A 20293-nucleotide genomic window follows, 5' to 3' on the forward strand; every position below is an offset into this window, starting at 1 on the left:
AAGCAAGTCAAGGGAGCCATGTTAAACCTTTAAGATTACTGGTTAACCCTCAGTTGGTTATTGTGTACAGTTCTTCAGCACCTCACTTTAGGAAGAGTTGCAAGACCCGGAACAGGGTACAAAGGATGTTTACCAGGATGATACCAGGAATAATGGGATTCAGATACATAGAAAGATTGGAGAAGCTCGGATTGTTCTCCTGAAAACCAAAGATTAAGGGGATACCGACTGAGGTATTCAAATTCATGAGGGGCCCAGATAGAGCAAGTAGTTGTAGAATCATAGAATCCTACAGTGCAGAAAGAAGCCATTTGGCCCATCGAGTCTGCACTGATCACAATCCCCCCCTGGCCCTACCCCCATAACCCTACACATTCACCTGCTATCCCTCTAATCTACGCCTCTCAGGACACTAAAGGGTAATTCTTTTAGCATGGCCAATCAACCTAACTCACGTATCTTTGGACTGTGGGAGGAAACCAGAGCACCTGGAGGAAACCCACACAGACATGGGGAGAATGTGCAGACTCTGCACAGACAGCAACTCAAGCTGGGAATCAAACCCAGGTCCCTGGCACTTTGAGGCAGTAGCGCTAACCACTGTGCTACTGTGGTGCCCCGGAGTAGTACTTTGGGTCTCCTTCAACAGGGATATACTTGCATTGGTGGCAGTTCCGAGACTGTTAGCTGGGTTCATTCCTAGGATGAAGGGGCTGTCTTTTGAGGAAAGGTTGGGTTTATAATCATTGGAGTTTAGAACAAAGAAAGGTGGTCTTATTGAAACATAAGATTCTGAGATAGCTTGATAGGGTAGATGCTGGGAGGATGGTTTTCTCTAATGGGGGAAATATAGAGCAATAGGACACAGTTTTAAAATATGGGCCTTACTATTTCAGACAAAGAGAAGAAGGAACTCCTTCTCTCAGAGGGATGTTAACCTTTAGAATTCTGTACCTCAGAGAGGAGTGAAAGCTGGGCCATTGAATATATTCAAATTAGATATATTCAAGTTAGATTTTTATCTGCAAGGGAGTCAAAGATTATACTGGGAGGGCAGGCAGCAAAATGGCCAACTTCTGCTCCAATTTATGCTCTTAGGCAAATGGGTCACTAAACAGAGGTCATAGATCTAAAATAATTGGCAAAAGAACTGGAGGGGAAACAAAAGACTTATTTACAGAGGGTTGGTAAGATCTGGAATGATCAGAAAATGGAATGGAATCACAAAGTTACAAAATACTTACAGCACAGATGGTAGAAGGCAAGTCAAGAAGGAAGATAGTTGACCAAAGCTAAGGTTGAAGAAAATGTTTTGAGAAAAGCTTTAAAAAGGAAGAAGTGGGAAGGAAAAGTTTAAGCAGGGGAATTCCAGAGAGTTGGAACCTGGCTGTTGAAGACTCCTGACATCGGTTTGCAGATGAATAAAGTGGGGGAATGCACAAAGAGCCAAAGTCGGGAAAGCAGCTATGCAGGAGACTGAAATCTAGAGGTGAAGGAGCGGTGATTGAGTGAGGCAAGACCATGTAAGGAGTTAAAAAGAGACATGAGGGGTTTAAGTTTGATGCATCAAAGGAAGCAATGATAGATCAATGAAAACAGGGCTAATGGCAGAGTGGGACACCAAGAATAGGATCATAAGGACGTTGCAATACAAAAGGATGCAATTCTGCTTGACACTAAATGAACTTTCTGTTGTCCTATTGCAACAACTGTCTGCTTGTGCTACATCTTTTAAGGTATCTCAGGATTTACCCTTTTGTTCATTTAGATTTACTCTGTGTTAAAAATGTCTACATACTATATACAAGAATTAAAGCAAGTTCACAAGCATTTGTGTTCAACCCATCCGCCATTTCTTTTCTTTCAGACTAATTGAACTTAAACCTGGCTACAAGCTGATTGCTGCGTTCTCTCACCAACACGTACAATGGATAAAATGGTAGTGGTTTTATTTTTAGCAAAAGCAAAAATTTCAGATTATGTACCTAAGGGTGACAGGACCAAGAATGGGTCACTTTCACCAGATAATTAAATGGACAAAGCACAGAAGAGATTCCCGAGAAATGAACAATTGTGATGGAAGAGTGTGTTCTGTGACTTCAATTAGCAAGGCTCTGTGATGTGTGATTGGGGAAGATAGGGTTCCCTTGTATGTGTGAGAAAGGTGACTCTGTTGCAATGCATTCTGTCGCATGGTTAATGAAGGATGCATGCACTCTGTGTGAATACCAAACCAGAAATAAATACTGACCTTAAAAAGCTTCCTACAAGATACAGGGAAGCAGTGAAGATTGAGCTGTAATAGTGAGTTACCACAATGAACCTTTTCTACTATGAAGACCTAAGGAATGGAATGTTCTGGTTTACATACCTCGTGAGCCCTGCACTTATTTGTTTATTCTTTACATGTGTGCGCATTCACTTATACCACATGGATATCGATTCCAGCTTACCACAAAGTGTGTAACACTCTCAACTTGTAGTGTTCATTCCCATTTTTGGCAAGGGCTCCTTCTGACACTTGATAATTCATCAGTTGGTACATCCTAAGTGAACAAGGCTCATATCTCTTTAGCTTGGTTCAAGTAATACATATTCATACATAGAAGATCACTGCAGTTTGAGAGGTATCCGTGTGACCCTTGCTAGTTTAGCTCACTGGGCCCGATTAACAAAAAGTAATACACGAAGATGATTTTAAGATATCAAGGAAGGCTACATTCAAAAGTAATGCTACGTTTATAGATGAAAGCCATACTTACTGGAGGTATTGCAAGTTAACAACGGAGCAAGGCTATATATTAATTGGACCTAACCAGTGTTAAATAACCACATTTCACTGCTAATTGTGAGCTACCATTTCAATAAGAAAATTAGGGGCCACGTGGATAATCCGTTTCTAGTTCTTTGTAGGTTTAGGTGCTCCAGGCAAGATATCAGCATTAGTCAGATTGTATCTCTTGTATGTATGAAAGGACGGGTGATAATAGGAATGGCAAAGCTCACTCTGTTTCCGTACCATATGAGCATGATCGGAGGTTATTATACATGCATTGCTCAGAGTGGGACACCCACTTACCGTGAACCCATGATTAAAAGATCATTTTAAAAATGCTGGAAATAGAAAGGCAATCAGAAACAGGAACAAAGGGTTAAAGCTTGAAGTATGATCCACTTCTGGGACTGGATCAGAAGTCCCAGTGCAGTGTTGACCCTTTCATTTCTTCTTAGACACTAATTGATGAGCTAGATAATGCAGCAATTGCTGGTTTTATCTTAGCTTTCTGTTACTCATGGTTTTTTTCTTTTGTCTCTAATTTGTGACACACCTGGGGTGGGGAGTCAGATTCTGACAATAGAATCATAGAATCCATACAGTGCAGAAGGAGGCCCTTCGGCCCATCGAGTCTGCATCGACCACAATCCCACCCAGGCCCAACCCCCATAACCTCATGCATTTACCCTAGCTAGCCCCCCTGCCTCCCCAACACGAAAGGGCAATTTAGCACGACCAATGCATCTAACCTGCATATATCTGGAGTGTGGGAGGAAACCATGCCGACACAGGGAGAATGTGCAAACTCCACACAGATGGTGACCCAAGCCGGGATTGAACCCGGGACCCAGACGCTGTGAGTCAGCAGGGCTAACCACTGTGTCACCGTGCCGCCCTAAAGCAATAGAGGGTCAGCTTTTCATTCCTCTGACACCAATTCTCTGACTTTTATGAGCACAAGTTGCATCAACGTTATGTTGTGTTCATTTCAAAGTTAAGTCCCCTCCAGCCCCAGTACAGCCAATGGAGAACATCTCCTTCAACTTACCTTAGGTTGCGATGCTATTACATCTGCCGATAAGTAATGTTTCCCAACTAGGCAGGATTAGCCTAGCAAGGCTTAGATTATAAAGTTCACCTAGGGTATGTCAGAATTGTTCATGTTGGTGATGTATTTCTGCATTTTTGTGTGCTTTTGTCTAACAGTATTAGAGAATCTAACCATACAAAAGATGCCCTGGCTGTAAGGATGAGTCCAAGGTCAGAATTAATGCAAATCTGGTTGCTTCAAACACTTCTGTGAAAATTCAATTTGAGGCTCGGAACTTTAATCACCATCCAAGTGCATGGAAATCTGAAGAATGGATTCTGTATGCAATGAGGAATTCTGAGCACAGGAGATAAGGCCCTTCAGACAACTGGACACCAAGTGTGGTATTAGTAATAAACATGTGGCATGAGATTTTGCTGTCTTTTATAGTGGTCAGTGTGATAACTTTTTAGCAGTTGCGCAGTATGATTCTAGCCCTGCATGTGATTTGCGTATGTGACCATGAATTTGGTGGGTTCTCCCTCCATTCCGAAATTCATCCCATCTCAGTAACCCTGGAACACCAGATGTGGGAATTCCACATAAAGGAAAGATCCCTCATTAAATACTTCCAACAAAGACAGCAATTTCTCTGCCCCCAGCCAGCATCCAAAATAAACCATTCCCAGTACACCATGTGCGGCAGTGTGACTGAGTACAAAAAACCCAGCAGAGTGAATGAGTTCAGATGTAAAATTGTTCCCACTCACATCTCCATGAGTTCAGGAATCCTTTTCAGCATACAGAAGCTAAAGACATCTTGCGGTGTCAGCTTGGCTCAGTTGGCAGCGTGACAGGGCAGTTATCAAGTACATGTAAGGGGTCATTTCAACCTCGTGTGTTAGAAATCTGTACATCAAGTTCCATTCCTGGATCAAAGCACTTAAGTTAGACTGACACTTCATTGCAATCCTGAAGGAGTGTTGCACAGTTGAAGGTGCTGGTTATTGGATGACGTGTCAATCCATTGCCCCTTCTTCCCATTCCGGTGGCTCAGATAGATGTTAACAATCCTATGCCATCATTCCAGGGAGAGAAGTCTGCTCTCCCAGTCAATATTTCCCTTCAACTAGTGCCACCAACGCTACTTTATTATTATTTATTGTTTCGTGGGACACGCGTTGATGACATCCCTAGTTGCCCGAGGACAGTTGAGAGCCAACCACATTGCAGTGGCTCTGGTGTCACAGATAGGCAGACCAGGTAAGGAAGGCAGATTTCCTTCTCTAAAAGGCCATTAGTGAACCAGATGGGTTTTTTCTGAAAATCGTCAATGGTTTCATGGTCATCAGTAGGTTTCTTAATTCCAAATTCCACCATCTGCTGTGACAGGATTGGAACTCAGGTTCCCGGAACTTTAGTTCAGTTTCTGGATTACTAGTCTAGCGATAATATCACAATGCCATCAGTTCCCTTAGATTAATTGGTTATGCATATCATTGCCACTTGTAAAATGAGTGCAACCTTCACTGACCTAATAAAGCACTTCACCGATTCCTGGTGTTTGGAGATGTTTCCAAGGGATGTGATCAGGCTCTCAACAGAAATTATTTCACATTTTTTTTTACAGTGTTTAAGGGACAATTTCAATCTTGTGCTGCCAGTGTGGACCCTCACCGGGTGACAGGGCCCATCAGAAATAGCCTCATGGTTTTCAGACCATGGATTTCAAGTCAGATAATCTCATTCTGTATGCACTTATACAATTCCAAACCACATACCCGACAGGCCAGGGCACCCACTGGGAGTGCAGAATTGGGAAAGGGTCCCTTACACAGTCACTGAGCCCATTCCCTTTTGCAGTGATACACTATGTGTACCTGCATTCGTTCAGCTTCAAGGTGAAATCCATTGCTCAGGCTTGCACTGGACTGTGATTACAAATGTTATATTAGTACACGGCTGTTCACCAGCATTAAGATATTCATCCTTAATTCCTTTTCAGTGAGCATAACTTCATCCAGGAAGGACCTTCCTCCTAATAACACTGTCATGTTAAAAAGGAGCACTTTTAAAACTATGCCACTGGGTTGTGCAGTTAAAATAGGGCATACCGGAGGACATCAGCACACAAAAATGTTTCATAATGACCATTCAGAAATATGGCTATTATAGCACATTACAAAGTTCAAAGATTATTTTCCTGAAAAACAGGACACCATAGCCCATTCAGTCAAAGTAATAAAATAATAAGGAAAGGTAATGGATCCTCAAACCTCAGATTGTTTCACTGGTCTTGGAGATTTGAGTTTCTCGAACATCCAGTTGTGTCCTTCCAGGGTCAGCTACAGAAAAGCCTTTTTCATTGTCATCACTGGGAATGCCACAAGAAATGGGTTATACACATTATGCAGGTTGTCGTAGTCAATACCCATTATATGAGACCAACTTACATTGTATTTCAAGATCCTGTTGAATGAAGGAGGTCTTATCAAGGTTCAACAGTGTATGTTCAGTCACTTACGTTTAAGCAATAACAGGTAACAGGGAAGATATTTGCCCTGACACATTCCTTTGTGGAATCTATGCAGAGTTTCCCCACTGCTACATTAAATGCTGTCATACTGTGGCTTTTTCATAAGACTTTTACTAGTTTGGAGAGAATAAACTCTCATGTACAGAAATCAAAGATAAATTTCACTCCCACAGAATAACATTCAGGGAAGTAAAATTGGGAAAAATTGCTTCCCTTCCCCCATCCACTTGCTGGTGAGTCAGTCAATAAATGCATTACATGCTAGAGCCTGTGTTGACTAGGAAAGTTGAAGGGTCCATCCTTGGTACATTACCTAATGTAGGTCAGGATAGCAATGGAAGCATCACAGTGGACTCTGGGGCCTTCTGCCAACAGAAAAGCACATCCAGCCACAATTCCTATTTCCCATCTGGACTCTGATCCAATGGATGTTGAGGGCAGGATTGCTTTTGGCACTGAAGGCCCCAATTAAAATTTCTGAGTCCTCATGCATAGGAACTGACATTTGGGCAAGACAATACAGGACTGCCAACTTTGAAAGCTAGCAGGAGATCATTCCTTCATTGCAGGAAGGATAACAGAATAAAATATTGAAAGGGTGAAAGGCATCTGTGCAGGAGATAGTGGAAATTCATGGAATAGAACTGTTTACAAGCGTTGATTATAATAATTTCAACACTGGGAGAATGATCAGTTATACCATCTTAAAATTAGGAATCCTTCAGAATGAACAGGGAAGGAGATCTGCTAAGCTCACCAAGTCTGGCATATGTGTGGTGCTACACTTTCTTAATAACGTGACTGATTAACTGAAGTGATCTAGCAAGCTACTTAGCTGACCCACCACCAACTTCTCATGGTAACCGGAACAGCAATAAACGTTCGCCTTATCACAACACCCACCTTCCGAGTTTGTTTTTAAATCCAGCGCTTACCCATTGTTAATCCCACTGGAACAATGTATTATTCTGTTTGGATGATTTTCATTACAAATTTAATTTTACACTCCAAAAAGCAAAATTCAGAGTAGGACACAGTGTCAAGAACTGCTATGTTTCGCACGAATAAACAAATAGCTGACTGCAAAGAGAGAGAGGAGACCTAAATCAGTACCTCATTTCCACTAGTCAAGATAGTGTCATTCTTGGCCAGTGATTTATTATTTGTGCCAAATAGTCCCTAGCTGTGTACACCATTTTCAGAAATAATCATGCAAGTGACGTGTAACATACTAACTGGTGGAGAATCGTTTAGTCTATTACATTGACTGAAGGGGCTGTGGGTGAAAAAAAAATAAATACATAGGGCTGCACGATCTAGGAATTATATAAATAATTAGGACAGGCAAACATCTTGAGTGCTAAATGAAATCTGTACGTTGTTACAGTAGAGCTTCAGGATGACATTACAGGGACTGATGTTTACACGTGGAGAGTTAGAGCAGCATCTGGACAAACCAGAACATGCTGCAGGTACTCTGGCATCAAAGTTGAAAATGTGAAGCACAATTTTACTAGTCGTAATCCTCAGCACTTGACAAATTACAGCTTTCTCTTCTATCCTCTTAGCGTAGCTGATCAATTCCTTTTCGTTTGACACGCTTTTTTTTAAGAATTAACTGAAGTTATCTAACACAACTGTTCGCTAACATCTGCTGTTTAATTTATTTCTATTTATAATTTAAGAAAATTGTTTAATGAAATCCTTTTGTTTAAAAAAGAGAAAATCTCTTGATTAATACCATATTTTAGCTTGTGATTCAAATCCTGCGCTTGAAAGCGTACGCAATCCCTGTGACAAGGGCAGAGATGACTAAGTTACTGTCCATGTTGTGCCATTATATAGACAAATTCCAGAGGAATTGAATCAAGTATAATTGAGACATGTACCAAAGCCAACGGTTAGCCATTCTTCTACATTGTTTCAATGCCCCTATCAAAAAACAGCACATAAGGAGACGTCACTAGACAACGACCTTCCAAGCAAAAGGCTCAGTACTACCTAACCTGTTAATGTTTCACCAAAATAATCAACAGGAAGAATGCACAGAGGCGTTAGCGGCTTCTAAAAGATATTTCTTTCCATTCGATTGGAAACTTTTTCTGTATTAAGAGAACCTGAAGAGTTTTCGAATACTCCTGTTCTGGTAAATATTTAAAACAGCCTTCAAGTTTATGGTTTTCTTGATGAAAGTTGATGTCTTTTCGAAAGCACCAAAATTGTTGTACCGTGTTGCTAATTGGATTTGGCAGTCTGTCAAAGAACAAAGGTGGCATTCCCTTTTACCAGGAACAGAACTGACCCAGCCACAGTGCACATATTAGTATCAGTGTCAAACCTGACAGTAATAGTGCACATGTTAGTATCACTGGCATCGAGATTTAGTTACTCTAATGCTAGTTCGCCAATCACCCTTCCCACCCATCGTTTCTTTTGCGGCTTAGCTTAGAGTGGCTCTAAATAACTATATAAATGGCTTTATAATTTCCCTCTCTCCTTGCACTGCCAGACACTGTTATGCTGTAAACAAAAGATGAATAGAACAAGACAAAAAAGTGAAACCTTCATGATTAGTAAAGTTGTAACCATTTGAAAAAGTGAAAGGGAACGAGTGACCATTGACCAGTGTCTGTGCCCAGCTCAAGTTACTAATAAGGCTAATCAAATATTTGAATATAGCTAACAGCATTATTATGAGTTGAAATGAAATTATTTTAACTCTGTAATGCATTAGTTGGCTACGCTTTTGAATACTGTGTGCAGTTCTGGATATTCCACCTTGAATTGACATGTGGCAAAGGTTTAAAAAGTAATAAACATACTGATCACTGGGCTCCAATCTTTGAGAACTCCGAGAATTGGACTTAATATCGAAATGAAAGATGACCGAGAGGAGATCTGATTGAAATATTTCAAAGTATGGTTACTGTTAAAGTAAACAGGTTATTTTCTTGTGACTGTAGGATAGGGTGTGGTGCGGGGAGTGGAAACAGGTAGAAAAAAAATGAAACTCCAAATGGGTCTGAACATCAGAATATTTCTCTGCACCGAGTGATGTATGTGTGCAAAAGACTCCAGCTGAATAAGAACATAATAAAATTGAAAGAAAGGTAATCCAGCTCATCCCTTTCCACACAATTGTTCGCAACTCCTTGAAAAGCAGCTAAATACAGGTGGGCTAGAATCATTCAATTTATACCACAGATTAAGGGTCTTTACACATCTCACATATGCCAGTACCGCCTGCTTAACTAGAGTTATCCACTCTTATCCATTTCATGACCTTTTTCCCCATAGACACAAATACATTTGGTACACGATGCTGCTCGGAACAGGCATGGGCCAACGTAGGAAGGAACAGGGCAGAGTGTGAATGTCGGTGGCGAGGCTGGATTAATATTCCGTGTGATTATTTCAAAATGTCAATGAGTAATTTCAGAGTCTGAGCCTTGCACGGGATTGCTTGTAACGGTTATATCTCCGGTGAGATTGTTTGCAATCTGTGGCAGGACGAATGCTCAGTGGCATATGGAGAAAATGAGTTTGAAAATGACCTTTACTTGCATTTTATTAAAACACAAGAGGGTTATACTCAGTCCAATAGAGACAATTTTTTGCAGGTCACACAAAGTTCATAGAATATCATGTCACAACTTCTATCACCAGTTTCAACAGAAAGTGCTTCAAGTGTACAACAGATGTATTGGGAGCCAAAGAAAATCCCATCCCTTACTCGTTACCATTTCTATAAACATAAAATTAAGGATGGCCTTACATTTGCACAAGCCCAACTAAATTCAAGATTAAATTCTTACACGCAGCAGATACCTGCCATGAGGGTTATCTTTATTATATTGCATAAGGAATTGTGATTAGCCAACTGCACAGTGATACTATGATTAGCACTGCTGCCTCACAACTCCAGGAACCTGGGTTTGATTCGCAGCTTGGGTCACTGTGTGCAGTCTGCATGTTCTCCCCATGTTCTGCATGGGTTTCCTCCCACAGTCCAAAAGACGTGCTGGTGAGGTGTAATGTCCGGACTAAATTCTCCCTCAGCATACCCAAACAGGTTCCAGAGTGTGGCAACTAGAGAATTGTCCCAGTGGCTTCATTGCTACTTGTGACACTAACGAATAAACCAAACTAGCGCTCAAAGTGCAGCTTAATTAACCTTAGCATTCAGAATACTTAGGAGGAACGGAGAGTCCGATTCCTGCACAGCACTATAACATTCTCCTTACCCTAAAACACATTGTGGCTCCATTTGTGTTTACACATTGCACAAGTGCAAGATTGCATCCACATTCATTTACAAGTAACAGTCCAGGCTACTGCCGTTATGTGTATGAATCTATTAAGTTGAGAGTGATCTTGAAAACTGTGGTAATTTCCAGCTTATAGTTTAGGAGCAGGGTTTATAGTCTGACACTGCCAGACAGATTTGGCACAAAAACAGCTAATAATTTGCATTAATCACAGTCAGAATAAGTTCTTACTAGTATCATTCTGAAGACAACTCAAAGATTCAAAAGGTACTTTTTGTACTCAATGCTGGACAATATTTTAGTTTATTTGTGTCACAAGTAGGCTTATATTAACACCACAATGAAGTTACTGTGAAAATCCCCTAGTAGCCACACTCAAATACAGAGAGGGAGAAATAAGTACGGCCAATGTGCCCAAAAAGCACATCTTTCATACTGTGGGAGGAAACCGAGCACCCAGAGAGAACGCATAGACACAGGGAGACCGTGCAGACTCTGCACAGATAGTGACCCAACCAAGAACTGAACCCAGATCCCTGGTGCAGTGCAGCAACAATGTTAACTATTCAATGATGATGAGAACTAGAGTTCAGGAGCAAAGGTTATGGGGAAACAGCAGGATTAGGCTACTGCGTTGGACGATCAGCTAAGATCGTGATGAATGATGGAGCAAGCTCGAAGGGCCAAATGGCCTCCTCTGCTCCTATCTTCTACGTTTGTATGTTTCAATTAGATTGCCGACTCATTCTTCTAGACACTAGGGATCTATTCAATCTCTGCTCTGGGTACACACATCCCAAGACTTAGTATAGCGAACCTTCATAGCATTCCCTCTAGGGCAAGTTATATTCTTCCTTAGGGAAGGAGACGAGAACTGCACATAGTATTCCAGGTGTGCCTTTCCTTTTAAATCGCAATTAAAAAATAAACAAAACAAATATTCCTTCCTGGTGGGACTTGTCTGAGTTTAACGCTGGTAATTTATTCTTGCTGAATAAATGAGCTGAATAAATGAGGTTTTGCTATTAAATCACCGGCTACTTAACCTAGATTCCCCCACTTCCTCCTGAATTAGCTTGAAGTTATCAAATCCGCTGTGAAGGGAAAGTTCAGCTCCAAGAAGCCACTAGGTGGCAGAGTAGGAATGTAATTGAGAGTGACTGGGCAATCAGTTCTGTACAAGCTTAAATAAAGACACGAGAATATAAAGCTATTGACCAGACAATAACCCAGACAGACTAGACCTTGGCCCAGTGACGTAACCCAACCCAGACTGACCAGACCAAAGCCCAGTGATGTAACCCACATTAACCAGACCATAACCTAGTGACATAACCCAGACTGACCAGACCATAGCCCAGCGACGTAACCCAGACTGACCAGACCATAACCCAGCGACATCAGGATACAACTTGTTAGCTGTCAGTGCAGGCTTTTCTTTAGTTTCATGTTCAAATGTTTGAGTCACTCACTATCACTGCCTTCACTGACAGCCCAGAGACTGCCCCTGATAAATACTCCACACATTCTTTTGACTCAGGCTGCCAAAACTGCTTTTCCCAAGCAGTCTTCAATTCATAAAAGACAACACTGCTAACAGGCTGTCCCTAACATCGGAATGATATTTCTTTCTCGCTGTATGATAAATGTATTTTGATTTCTTCCTACATAGATCGTAACATTTTCAGTCTCTGTGATGGTTGCACTTTTTTTTGCATGTTAACGTATTGTTGATTGCACACAATCCCTCAATGTCATTTTAGTAAGAGAGAATCCTAAATAAAAGAAAAGAGAAAGTACGGTTGTCTTCTGTGTTTCTAAACAGGCTGATGTTGTCTATCGATTTGTACTTTACAGAAAACAAACATCTGTCTCAAACACAAGCAGCAGACTTTCACAGTATCCGACCCACAAACATTACCGTTCATGATGTGGAATGGTTTCATTACACATGTTGGTTCATCCATTATTACAGGTCTTACCTTTCACCCAACAGTTATTGGTTTGATCTCTGCACCAGGAAGCTACGAGGTGAAATCCTCTGGATGAGATATTAAACACAGTAAAAAGTCTGACAACACCAGGTTTTAGTCCAACCGATTTACTTGATAGTAAATTTGATAGGTTGGACTAAAACCTGGTGTTGTCAGACTTTTTACTGTGTTTACCCCAGTCCAACGCCGGCATATCCACATCATGAGATATTAAACCCAGGGTCATAGAGTCACAGTCATAGAGCAATGCAACATGGAAACTGGCCCTTCTGCCCAAGTGATCCATGCTGTCCCCCCAGTTAGTCCCAATTGCCCTTATGTGGCCCCATATCCCGCTAGTCCTTTCCCATTCACGTACTTACCCAAATGCTCTTTAAATGTTGCTATTGTACCTGCTTCAACCACTTTCTCTGGCAGCTCATTTCATATAAACACCACCCTCTGCATGAAGGAGTTGCCCCTCAGGTCCCTTTTAAATCTTTACCCTTTCACCTTAAACCTATGCCCCCTAGATTTCAATTCCCCTTCCCTGGGTAAAATTCATCCTATTGATGCCCTTCATGATTTTCTCCACCTCAATAAAACCATCCCTCTTTCTCTTACATTCCAAGGAATAAAGTCCTAGCCTGACCAACCTCTCCCTATAACTCAGACCCACTAGTCTTAGCAATATCTTTGTAAATCTTCTTTGCACTTATCAGATGCTGTGGCACTCAAGAGTTGGTGGATCTCAAACAAATGGATTGCTGAGTTGGGTGCTGTTTGATCCCAATTGTTTATTGTGGGAATGGCCCCAACTTCAAGAGTAATGATGAACTTTCCACCCACCCAAATTGAATACTACAGAATCTTTACAGTGGAGGAGGTGGCCATTTGGCCCATCAAGTCTGCACCAACCACAATCCTACAAGACTCTATCCCCATAAACCCACATATTTACCCTGCTAGTCTCCCTGACACTGAGGGACAACTCAGCATGGCCAATCCACCAAACCCACACATGTTTGGGCTGTGGGAGGAAAGGAAACCCACGCAGACACAGGGAGAACATGCAAACTCCACACAGACAGTGACCCTAGCCAGGAATCGAATCCGGGTCCCTGGTGCTGTGAAGCAGCAATGTTAAACGCTATGCCACCATGATAACTCATTAGACAGCTGGTGGCTATGACTCCTTTGGATACTGAAGCAGCCTGTGTCCTCAGGCAGCAAGACCTGAACAGTTTGGGCTTTTAAGGGCAAGTAACATTTGCACTGCACAAGTGCCAGGCAATGGCTACATACAATGAAAAAGCATCAAACCATCTCCCCTTGACATTCAATGACATTATCATCGCTGAATCTCCCACTATAAACATTCTGGGGTTACTACTGACCAGAAATTGAACTGGACCAGCTATACTGTAGCAACAAGAGCAAGTCAGAGAATGGGAATTCTAAGATGAATAACGCAACTCCTGACTCCCCAAAGCCTCTACAAAAGTGTGATGGAATACTCTTCATGTCCCCGAATGATTGAGCCTCCAACAACACGCAGTAGTTCAATACCATCCAGGACAAAGTGGATAGCTTGCTCAGCACCCCATCCACCATCTTGAAAATTCATTCCCTCCACCACCAAAGTGTATAGTGGCAGCATGGTGTAGCATCTACAAGATGCACTGCAACACTTAAACAAGGTTCATTCAACAGCACTTTCCATACCAGGACCTCTAACACCGGGAGAAACATAATCACGTCCATTCGCACACCAGCTCTGACTTGACACTGTATTGCTATTCCTTCACAGTCTCTGGATCAAAAGCTTGGAACTTCGTTCATAGGAACACTTTGGGAGCATGCACACCAGATGGAGGGCAGCAGTCTAAGACGACAGCTCACCACCACCACGTTTCCGGGGGCAATTAGAGATGGATAATAAATGTTGACCGTGCCAATAATGCTCAGTTCCCATGAAGGAATACAATACAATACAATTCTGGTTTCTCCCACTCCTTCTATTGGCTGGATATTGAAAGTGACAGGAAGCCCAAATGGTAACAATTCAACCCCTCAAATTTCCCCATTTTAACTTCATTGAGCTTCGAAAATCTGGATTGTAAAAGTAAGTTTTAGGTTTGTTCATACCAGCTACTTGAGACAAACAAAGTATTTGCAACAAAAAAAATTCAGGGAACAAGATAAACACGCAGTAGTAACAAATGAGGTGGCATGGCTTTATTTTTAATCTCAATTTTATTCAATTATGCAAAATGTACAACGTTCCCTTTTATGTATTTTGAGGTCAAATAGAACTTGCAGATACAAATGTTTTGGGACCGTACAAGCTGTACATATTTGGGTAGAACCTGGGTTTGACAGGATAGATGTAAAAATCTGAGGATGGAATGCTTTAATCAGAACAAACTGAGACAGCGAACAATCCAAGTTTTAGGGGAGGAACAAATAGTTGAACAAAACGGGGAGGAAGATACAGAATGAATAGGAGACAAAATTAGTTTTTGGATGCTTAGCAAATAATTGTGTGCACATAAACATAATTTAGGGGATGCTATTTGTGATGTTAATAGGGACATTTCAATGACACCTTTGGGAAGGTGACCATAGCACACACTGTATCTCCATTCTCCCTGCACTTAGAGCACACCATTCTCCAATGCTCCTCCTCCACTGTTCAACACAAAAGAGTTTCCAGTCACATCTATCCAAACAGCATATCCATAGAATTCCTGCAGTACCGAAGGAGGCCATTCAACTCCGAGTCTGTACTGACAACAATCCCACCCAGGCCCTATTCCCGCAGCCCAGCACATTTACCCTGCTAATCCCCCGATGCATGGGTCAATTTTAGCATGGCTAATCAACCTAACCCGCACATGTTTGGACTGTGGGAGGAAACCAGAGTACCCGGAGGAAACCCACAGGCACAAGGGGAGAAAGTGCAAACTCCACACAGACAGTGACCCATGCCGGAATTTGAACCCGGATACCAGGTGCTGTGAGGAAGCAGTGCTAACCACTGTGCTGCCCCAAGTTATGAAGTCATTATTCCAAAAATACCTTCAATTTTGATTTAAATTTCATTCTGATTTTTCCTCTTACAAAGTATGTTGGGACTTGTAAATGAAAGTTGCAGTTGTTGGATCCACAGGGAGTTGAACACATTTATTTACATAAAATGTTTCCTCCTGATGTAATCAGCAAAAAAAAATTAACAACTGCTACAGGCCACAGACAAAGGAAGCTGTGACACTGAGACAAGGGTAATCGTCTCCTAATGTGAGATCTTACGCAGTCCCAAATCATTTACTGATTTCATGAGGAGAGGTTTCTGTAAGACACAAGGAGATTGTTACAGTGCCTCCCAGGAAAGCCAAAAGAGGACTTCAATGACCCCAGTTTGATATTTCACACCATTTTTAGAACACAGAAAGGTCAGTGAATGGAGAATTCATTCAAAATTCAAGATTATTAAAAATATAACCTCTAGTAAGAAAGTGATTTTTGTTAAATTATTAAACAAAAATGAATTAATTCTGCACATTTCAGTCTTGAGAAGGGATAATAACAAGGATGCAATTAACACACAGATTTGTAATTCTTCTGCCCACTTACTCGGAGATATTATTTTAAACATTTTAGTCTCTTCTCCAAAACTGTGGGGAAGGAGATTTCAAACTGTGTTTTAAGTATTTCACGCTCCGAATCAGTATAATTTTAAGCATGTTAAAAACTGTAAATAATTCTATAATACTTCAACCCAATTGAATCATAAGTTTTTCTGGTACTTTTCAGTGAAGGCATAATTCGCTTCTTGAATGCAATGTTGATCAGATATCGATGCAACTGACTGCTCTGCTCCACCAAAACATCTAAAAGTTCATCAGGAATGGTCTCTTTCTCCTCATCTTCATACGTGTTGAGCTTGTCCCAAGTCAGGCTTGTCTACAAACTCAACTGTTTTCCCCGCATTGCTCTCTTCAAAAATTACAATCTAGTTTAGAAAGGGAAAAAAAAATCATTACAAATCAAGGAAAGGGGAGTCAGTGGTGCAGATTGGCTGCTCAGTTCCTGTGTGTGAAAATATAGAATCCCTGCAGTGCAGGAGACTATTCGGCCCATCAAGTCTGCACCAACAACAATCCCATTTAAGCCCTATTCCCATCACCCCATGCACATACTTTACTAATCCCCCTGACACCACAGGGCAATTTAGCATGGCCTATCCACCTGACCTACACATCTTTGGAGTGCGGGAGGAAATCTCAGCATCCAGGGGAAAGTCACACAACAGAATGGCACATAAATCAAACTGATGTCTTCAATGTGAACTGATGACTAGAGTGCATGCTGCAGAAGGAGAACATGTAAGCTCCACAAAATCACCTGAAGCTGGATTTGTACCCATGTTCCTGGCGCTGAGAGGCAGCAGTGCTAACCACTGTGCCACCCTGTTAAAATATGTTGCTTGCTTAAAGTTTCAAATTTTGTCCCAAAATTCTGCCGATCAGGTTTCCTTCTGTCCAGGAACGCCTCAATGATGCCAGTGACAGGAAGGAGGTCTGTCTGTACCCCACAGCTCCCCACTGATTTTAATACAAGTAGCAATTTCAGAAGGCTTTGAAGTGGAGCAAGGGCCTAATCATTATGAAGAATATTTGTAGGTGTTCTTACACTTCTCACAACTTCTTCCATTCTGCTTCTGCTCATTTCCTGTTTTCTGCAACCCGCACTCTATCAGTTCACACTGAAGACGTCAGTCCGATTTATGCACCATTTTCCACATTCTCAGCTCATCCCAAAATTTATTATAGCCAATGAATAATAAATAGTTATTGCTGTTTTGTAGGAAGAACTCCAAAAGCTCTTGTTCGAGTAATTGAATGCACTCAAGAGGCGGCTAGATACGGAAGAAAGCAGGATTAGACTACTGAGTCGGATGATTAGCCATGATCGTGATGAATGGCGGAGCAGACTTGAAGGGCCAAATGGCCTTCTCCTGTTTCTATCTTCTTGCTCAGGTGGACATGACAGAACCTTCATCTAAAACGGCAACACCTCAGACAACATCATACCACATGTCAGTCTAAATTATGAATTAGGTCTTAGATGAGGGCTTTAATCCATGAGTTTCTAACTCAAAATGCAACAGTGCGAACACCAAATCACTACTTATTGTGCTACGAAATCTAATCTTTTACACTCTGATCCAATAATTCTAAGTTAAAGTCCACGTTGAATTTGTTCAAGATTAACAATTAATTATTACACTAATAAAAGCCTTGTCAAAAAAATGTCAGCTTAAAATACTATACCATAAAGGTGTGAAGCAATGTTAGGAAGTGGAATAAGAAAGAGAGCACTCTGGAACCTATCATTCAAAACATTTGGTTATAATAGAAGTTTGGATTTTGCTTCTAACTTGATGAAACTTTGTTTTCTTGCTCAGAGAGTAAAGTGCAAGGTGAAAACAAACTGAAACGACCTGCCTACCCAACAACTTAAGCATTAAATATTTCTCAGCTGCACATCACTTCTGCTCTAACTGATAACGTGGAAGTCCAGGTAACAAAATTGTGTCAGACCTGCAGCAAAAGGGCAAATTTGAATCAATAAATCTCAGTTCTGACACTCAATGATTACCTGCAAGGGAGAACATGATGGTTATGTCAACAGTTACACTGCATCTGCTTACCTCGTTATTGCCATGCTGTAGCCACGGGGCTGGTAAGTATAGTGTCTGCTGTGGCCCTATTTCCCAATAGCGACCCAAATTCATTCCATTCACAAAAACTACTCCTTTTGTCCAGCCCTAAAAGATGCAAGAAAACATAACAGCCTCATTGTAAGTATTTTGCAAGAATACAAACTGAATGAGCTGGAGGGGGGCAGAAAGCAGAGGAACCGGCTAGAAATACGATTCCTGAGTTTACATTTCATAGAATAGAATCATAGAACGGTTACAGCATGGAGGTGGCCATTTGGTTCAGCACGTCTCACTCCAACTTCCCACACATCCCACTCCCTTGCTTCTGCTTCCCGCACACCCCACTTTGTTTCTGTTTCGTGTGTTCTTGTGAGTTGAGGTTGGCATAGATCAGCCATGGGGACAAGCTTGAAGGGCCTCATGGCATACTCCTGCTCCTATTTCTTGTGCTGCGTCCTTGCATTTTCCGTAAGAAGTCTGACAACACCAGGTTTAAGTTCAACCGATTTATTTGATAGTACACTCACAAGCTTTCGAGGTTTACCTCTTCATCAGGTGAATGCCGAAGAGGTAAACCTCAAAAGCTTGAGAGTGTACTATCAAATAAATTGGTTGGACTTAAACCTGGTGTTGTCAGACTTCTTGCTGTGTTTACCCCAGTCCAACGCCGGCATCGCCACATTATCCTTGCATTTCCCCCATGGCTCTGGACAAATAATACGAATAGACAAGACTTACAATTTCCTTTGAAAATCTGTCTCCACCACATACACAGACAGCAAATTCTACATCCTGACCACTTGCTTTGGAAATCCTCATCTGCGATCCTTGTCTCTGCTTCATGCACTAATCAGGTGACTTCTCATTCTCAACCCATCCACCCACGAGAACAATTTCTCTCCATCTCTGCCTCTCACGATTTTGAGCACGTCTACCAAATCTCCTCTCAAGTTTTTCTCAAAGGAGAACAGTCCCGCCTTAGCGATCCAAATTTTGTGATTGATGTCCCTCATTCTCCTGAATCTTGTCCTCTAATGCTAAAGTTTAAAGTTTTTTTAAAAAGTTTTGTAGTTTATTAGTGTTTCAGGTAAGCTTACATTAACACTGCAGTGACATTACTGTGAAAATCCCCTGGCTGCCACACTCTGGCTCCTGTTCAGGTACACTGAGGGAGAATTTAGCACCGCCAATGCACCTAATCAGCACATCTTTCAGACTGTGGGAGAAAACCAGAGCACCCGGAGGAAACTCACTAAGACACTGGGAGGACGTGTAAAATCTGCAAGGACAGTGATCCAAGCCACTTTTACATCCTTCCTAAAAGGTACGCTGCCAAGAACCAGATACAGTACTGCTGTTGAAGATGAATCAATGTTTGATATAGATTTATCAATACTTCTTGACTTTTCTACTCAGAGCCTCAATTTGTGCACCACAGGATCCTGTAGGCATTAACTACTTTCTCAACCTGCCCTGCCACCCTCAATGATGTGTGTGGATAGAGTCACCTAATGTTACTCTGCTACTGCATCCCTTTTAGAATTGGTCATTTTAGTTTATAATTGCCTTTCCTCATGTTTACTACCAAAAATGTATTGCACCCCACTCCTCAGCATTATATTTAATCTGCCTCCTGTGTCTATTCTACCTGCTTGTCTTCCCCTCACTATTATCCATCATGTCTCAGTTCATGGCACAGGCTGCATGGAGAGTGAATCGTGCCTGGATCAATAGAATGCACTCTAAACTGGGACTAAGTGATCACAGGAGTCAAGAGTAAACAGCAGATTTGACAACGTGTTGACAAAATAAGAGAAGAAATATTCTGTCAGCACAAGAGCAGCAATGACAAAATAATTTGGGGATATCTCTAGTCAGTATCTCATTGCTAACTATTGCTGAATCCCCCATCAACAACAGCCTGGGGTTATCATTGAGCAGAAACTTAACTAGATTAGTCACAAACAGTGTGGCTACGAGAC

At 41.5% G+C, this 20293-nt stretch overlaps 2 protein-coding genes across 3 annotated transcripts in view; one reads left to right on the top strand and one right to left on the bottom strand.

Moving 5' to 3' along the window:
- Positions 1-12399, top strand: part of LOC145359813 (galactosylgalactosylxylosylprotein 3-beta-glucuronosyltransferase 1) — a 176912-nt gene extending 164513 nt beyond the window's left edge. The window contains exon 6 of the mRNA XM_080214591.1: positions 1868-12399. The gene's annotated coding sequence lies outside the window, so the exon portion shown is untranslated. The remainder of the gene's footprint in view (positions 1-1867) is intronic.
- A 2407-nt stretch (positions 12400-14806) lies between these two features.
- LOC145359860 (beta-galactosidase-1-like protein 2) overlaps positions 14807-20293 on the bottom strand; it is a 59867-nt gene continuing 54380 nt past the window's right edge. For both annotated transcript variants that reach the window (XM_080214683.1, XM_080214685.1), the window contains exons 18-19: positions 18300-18416; positions 14807-16598 (exon numbers count right to left, since the gene is read on the bottom strand). In XM_080214683.1, coding sequence (XP_080070809.1) covers positions 16515-16598; positions 18300-18416 — 201 coding nt within the window. In that variant the 3' untranslated portion in view covers positions 14807-16514. The remainder of the gene's footprint in view (positions 16599-18299; positions 18417-20293) is intronic.

This window comes from Carcharhinus amblyrhynchos, chromosome 29, assembly GCF_965287045.1.
Source record: "Carcharhinus amblyrhynchos chromosome 29, sCarAmb.v2.hapA, whole genome shotgun sequence".
In the NCBI taxonomy this organism is placed as follows: domain Eukaryota; kingdom Metazoa; phylum Chordata; class Chondrichthyes; order Carcharhiniformes; family Carcharhinidae; genus Carcharhinus; species Carcharhinus amblyrhynchos.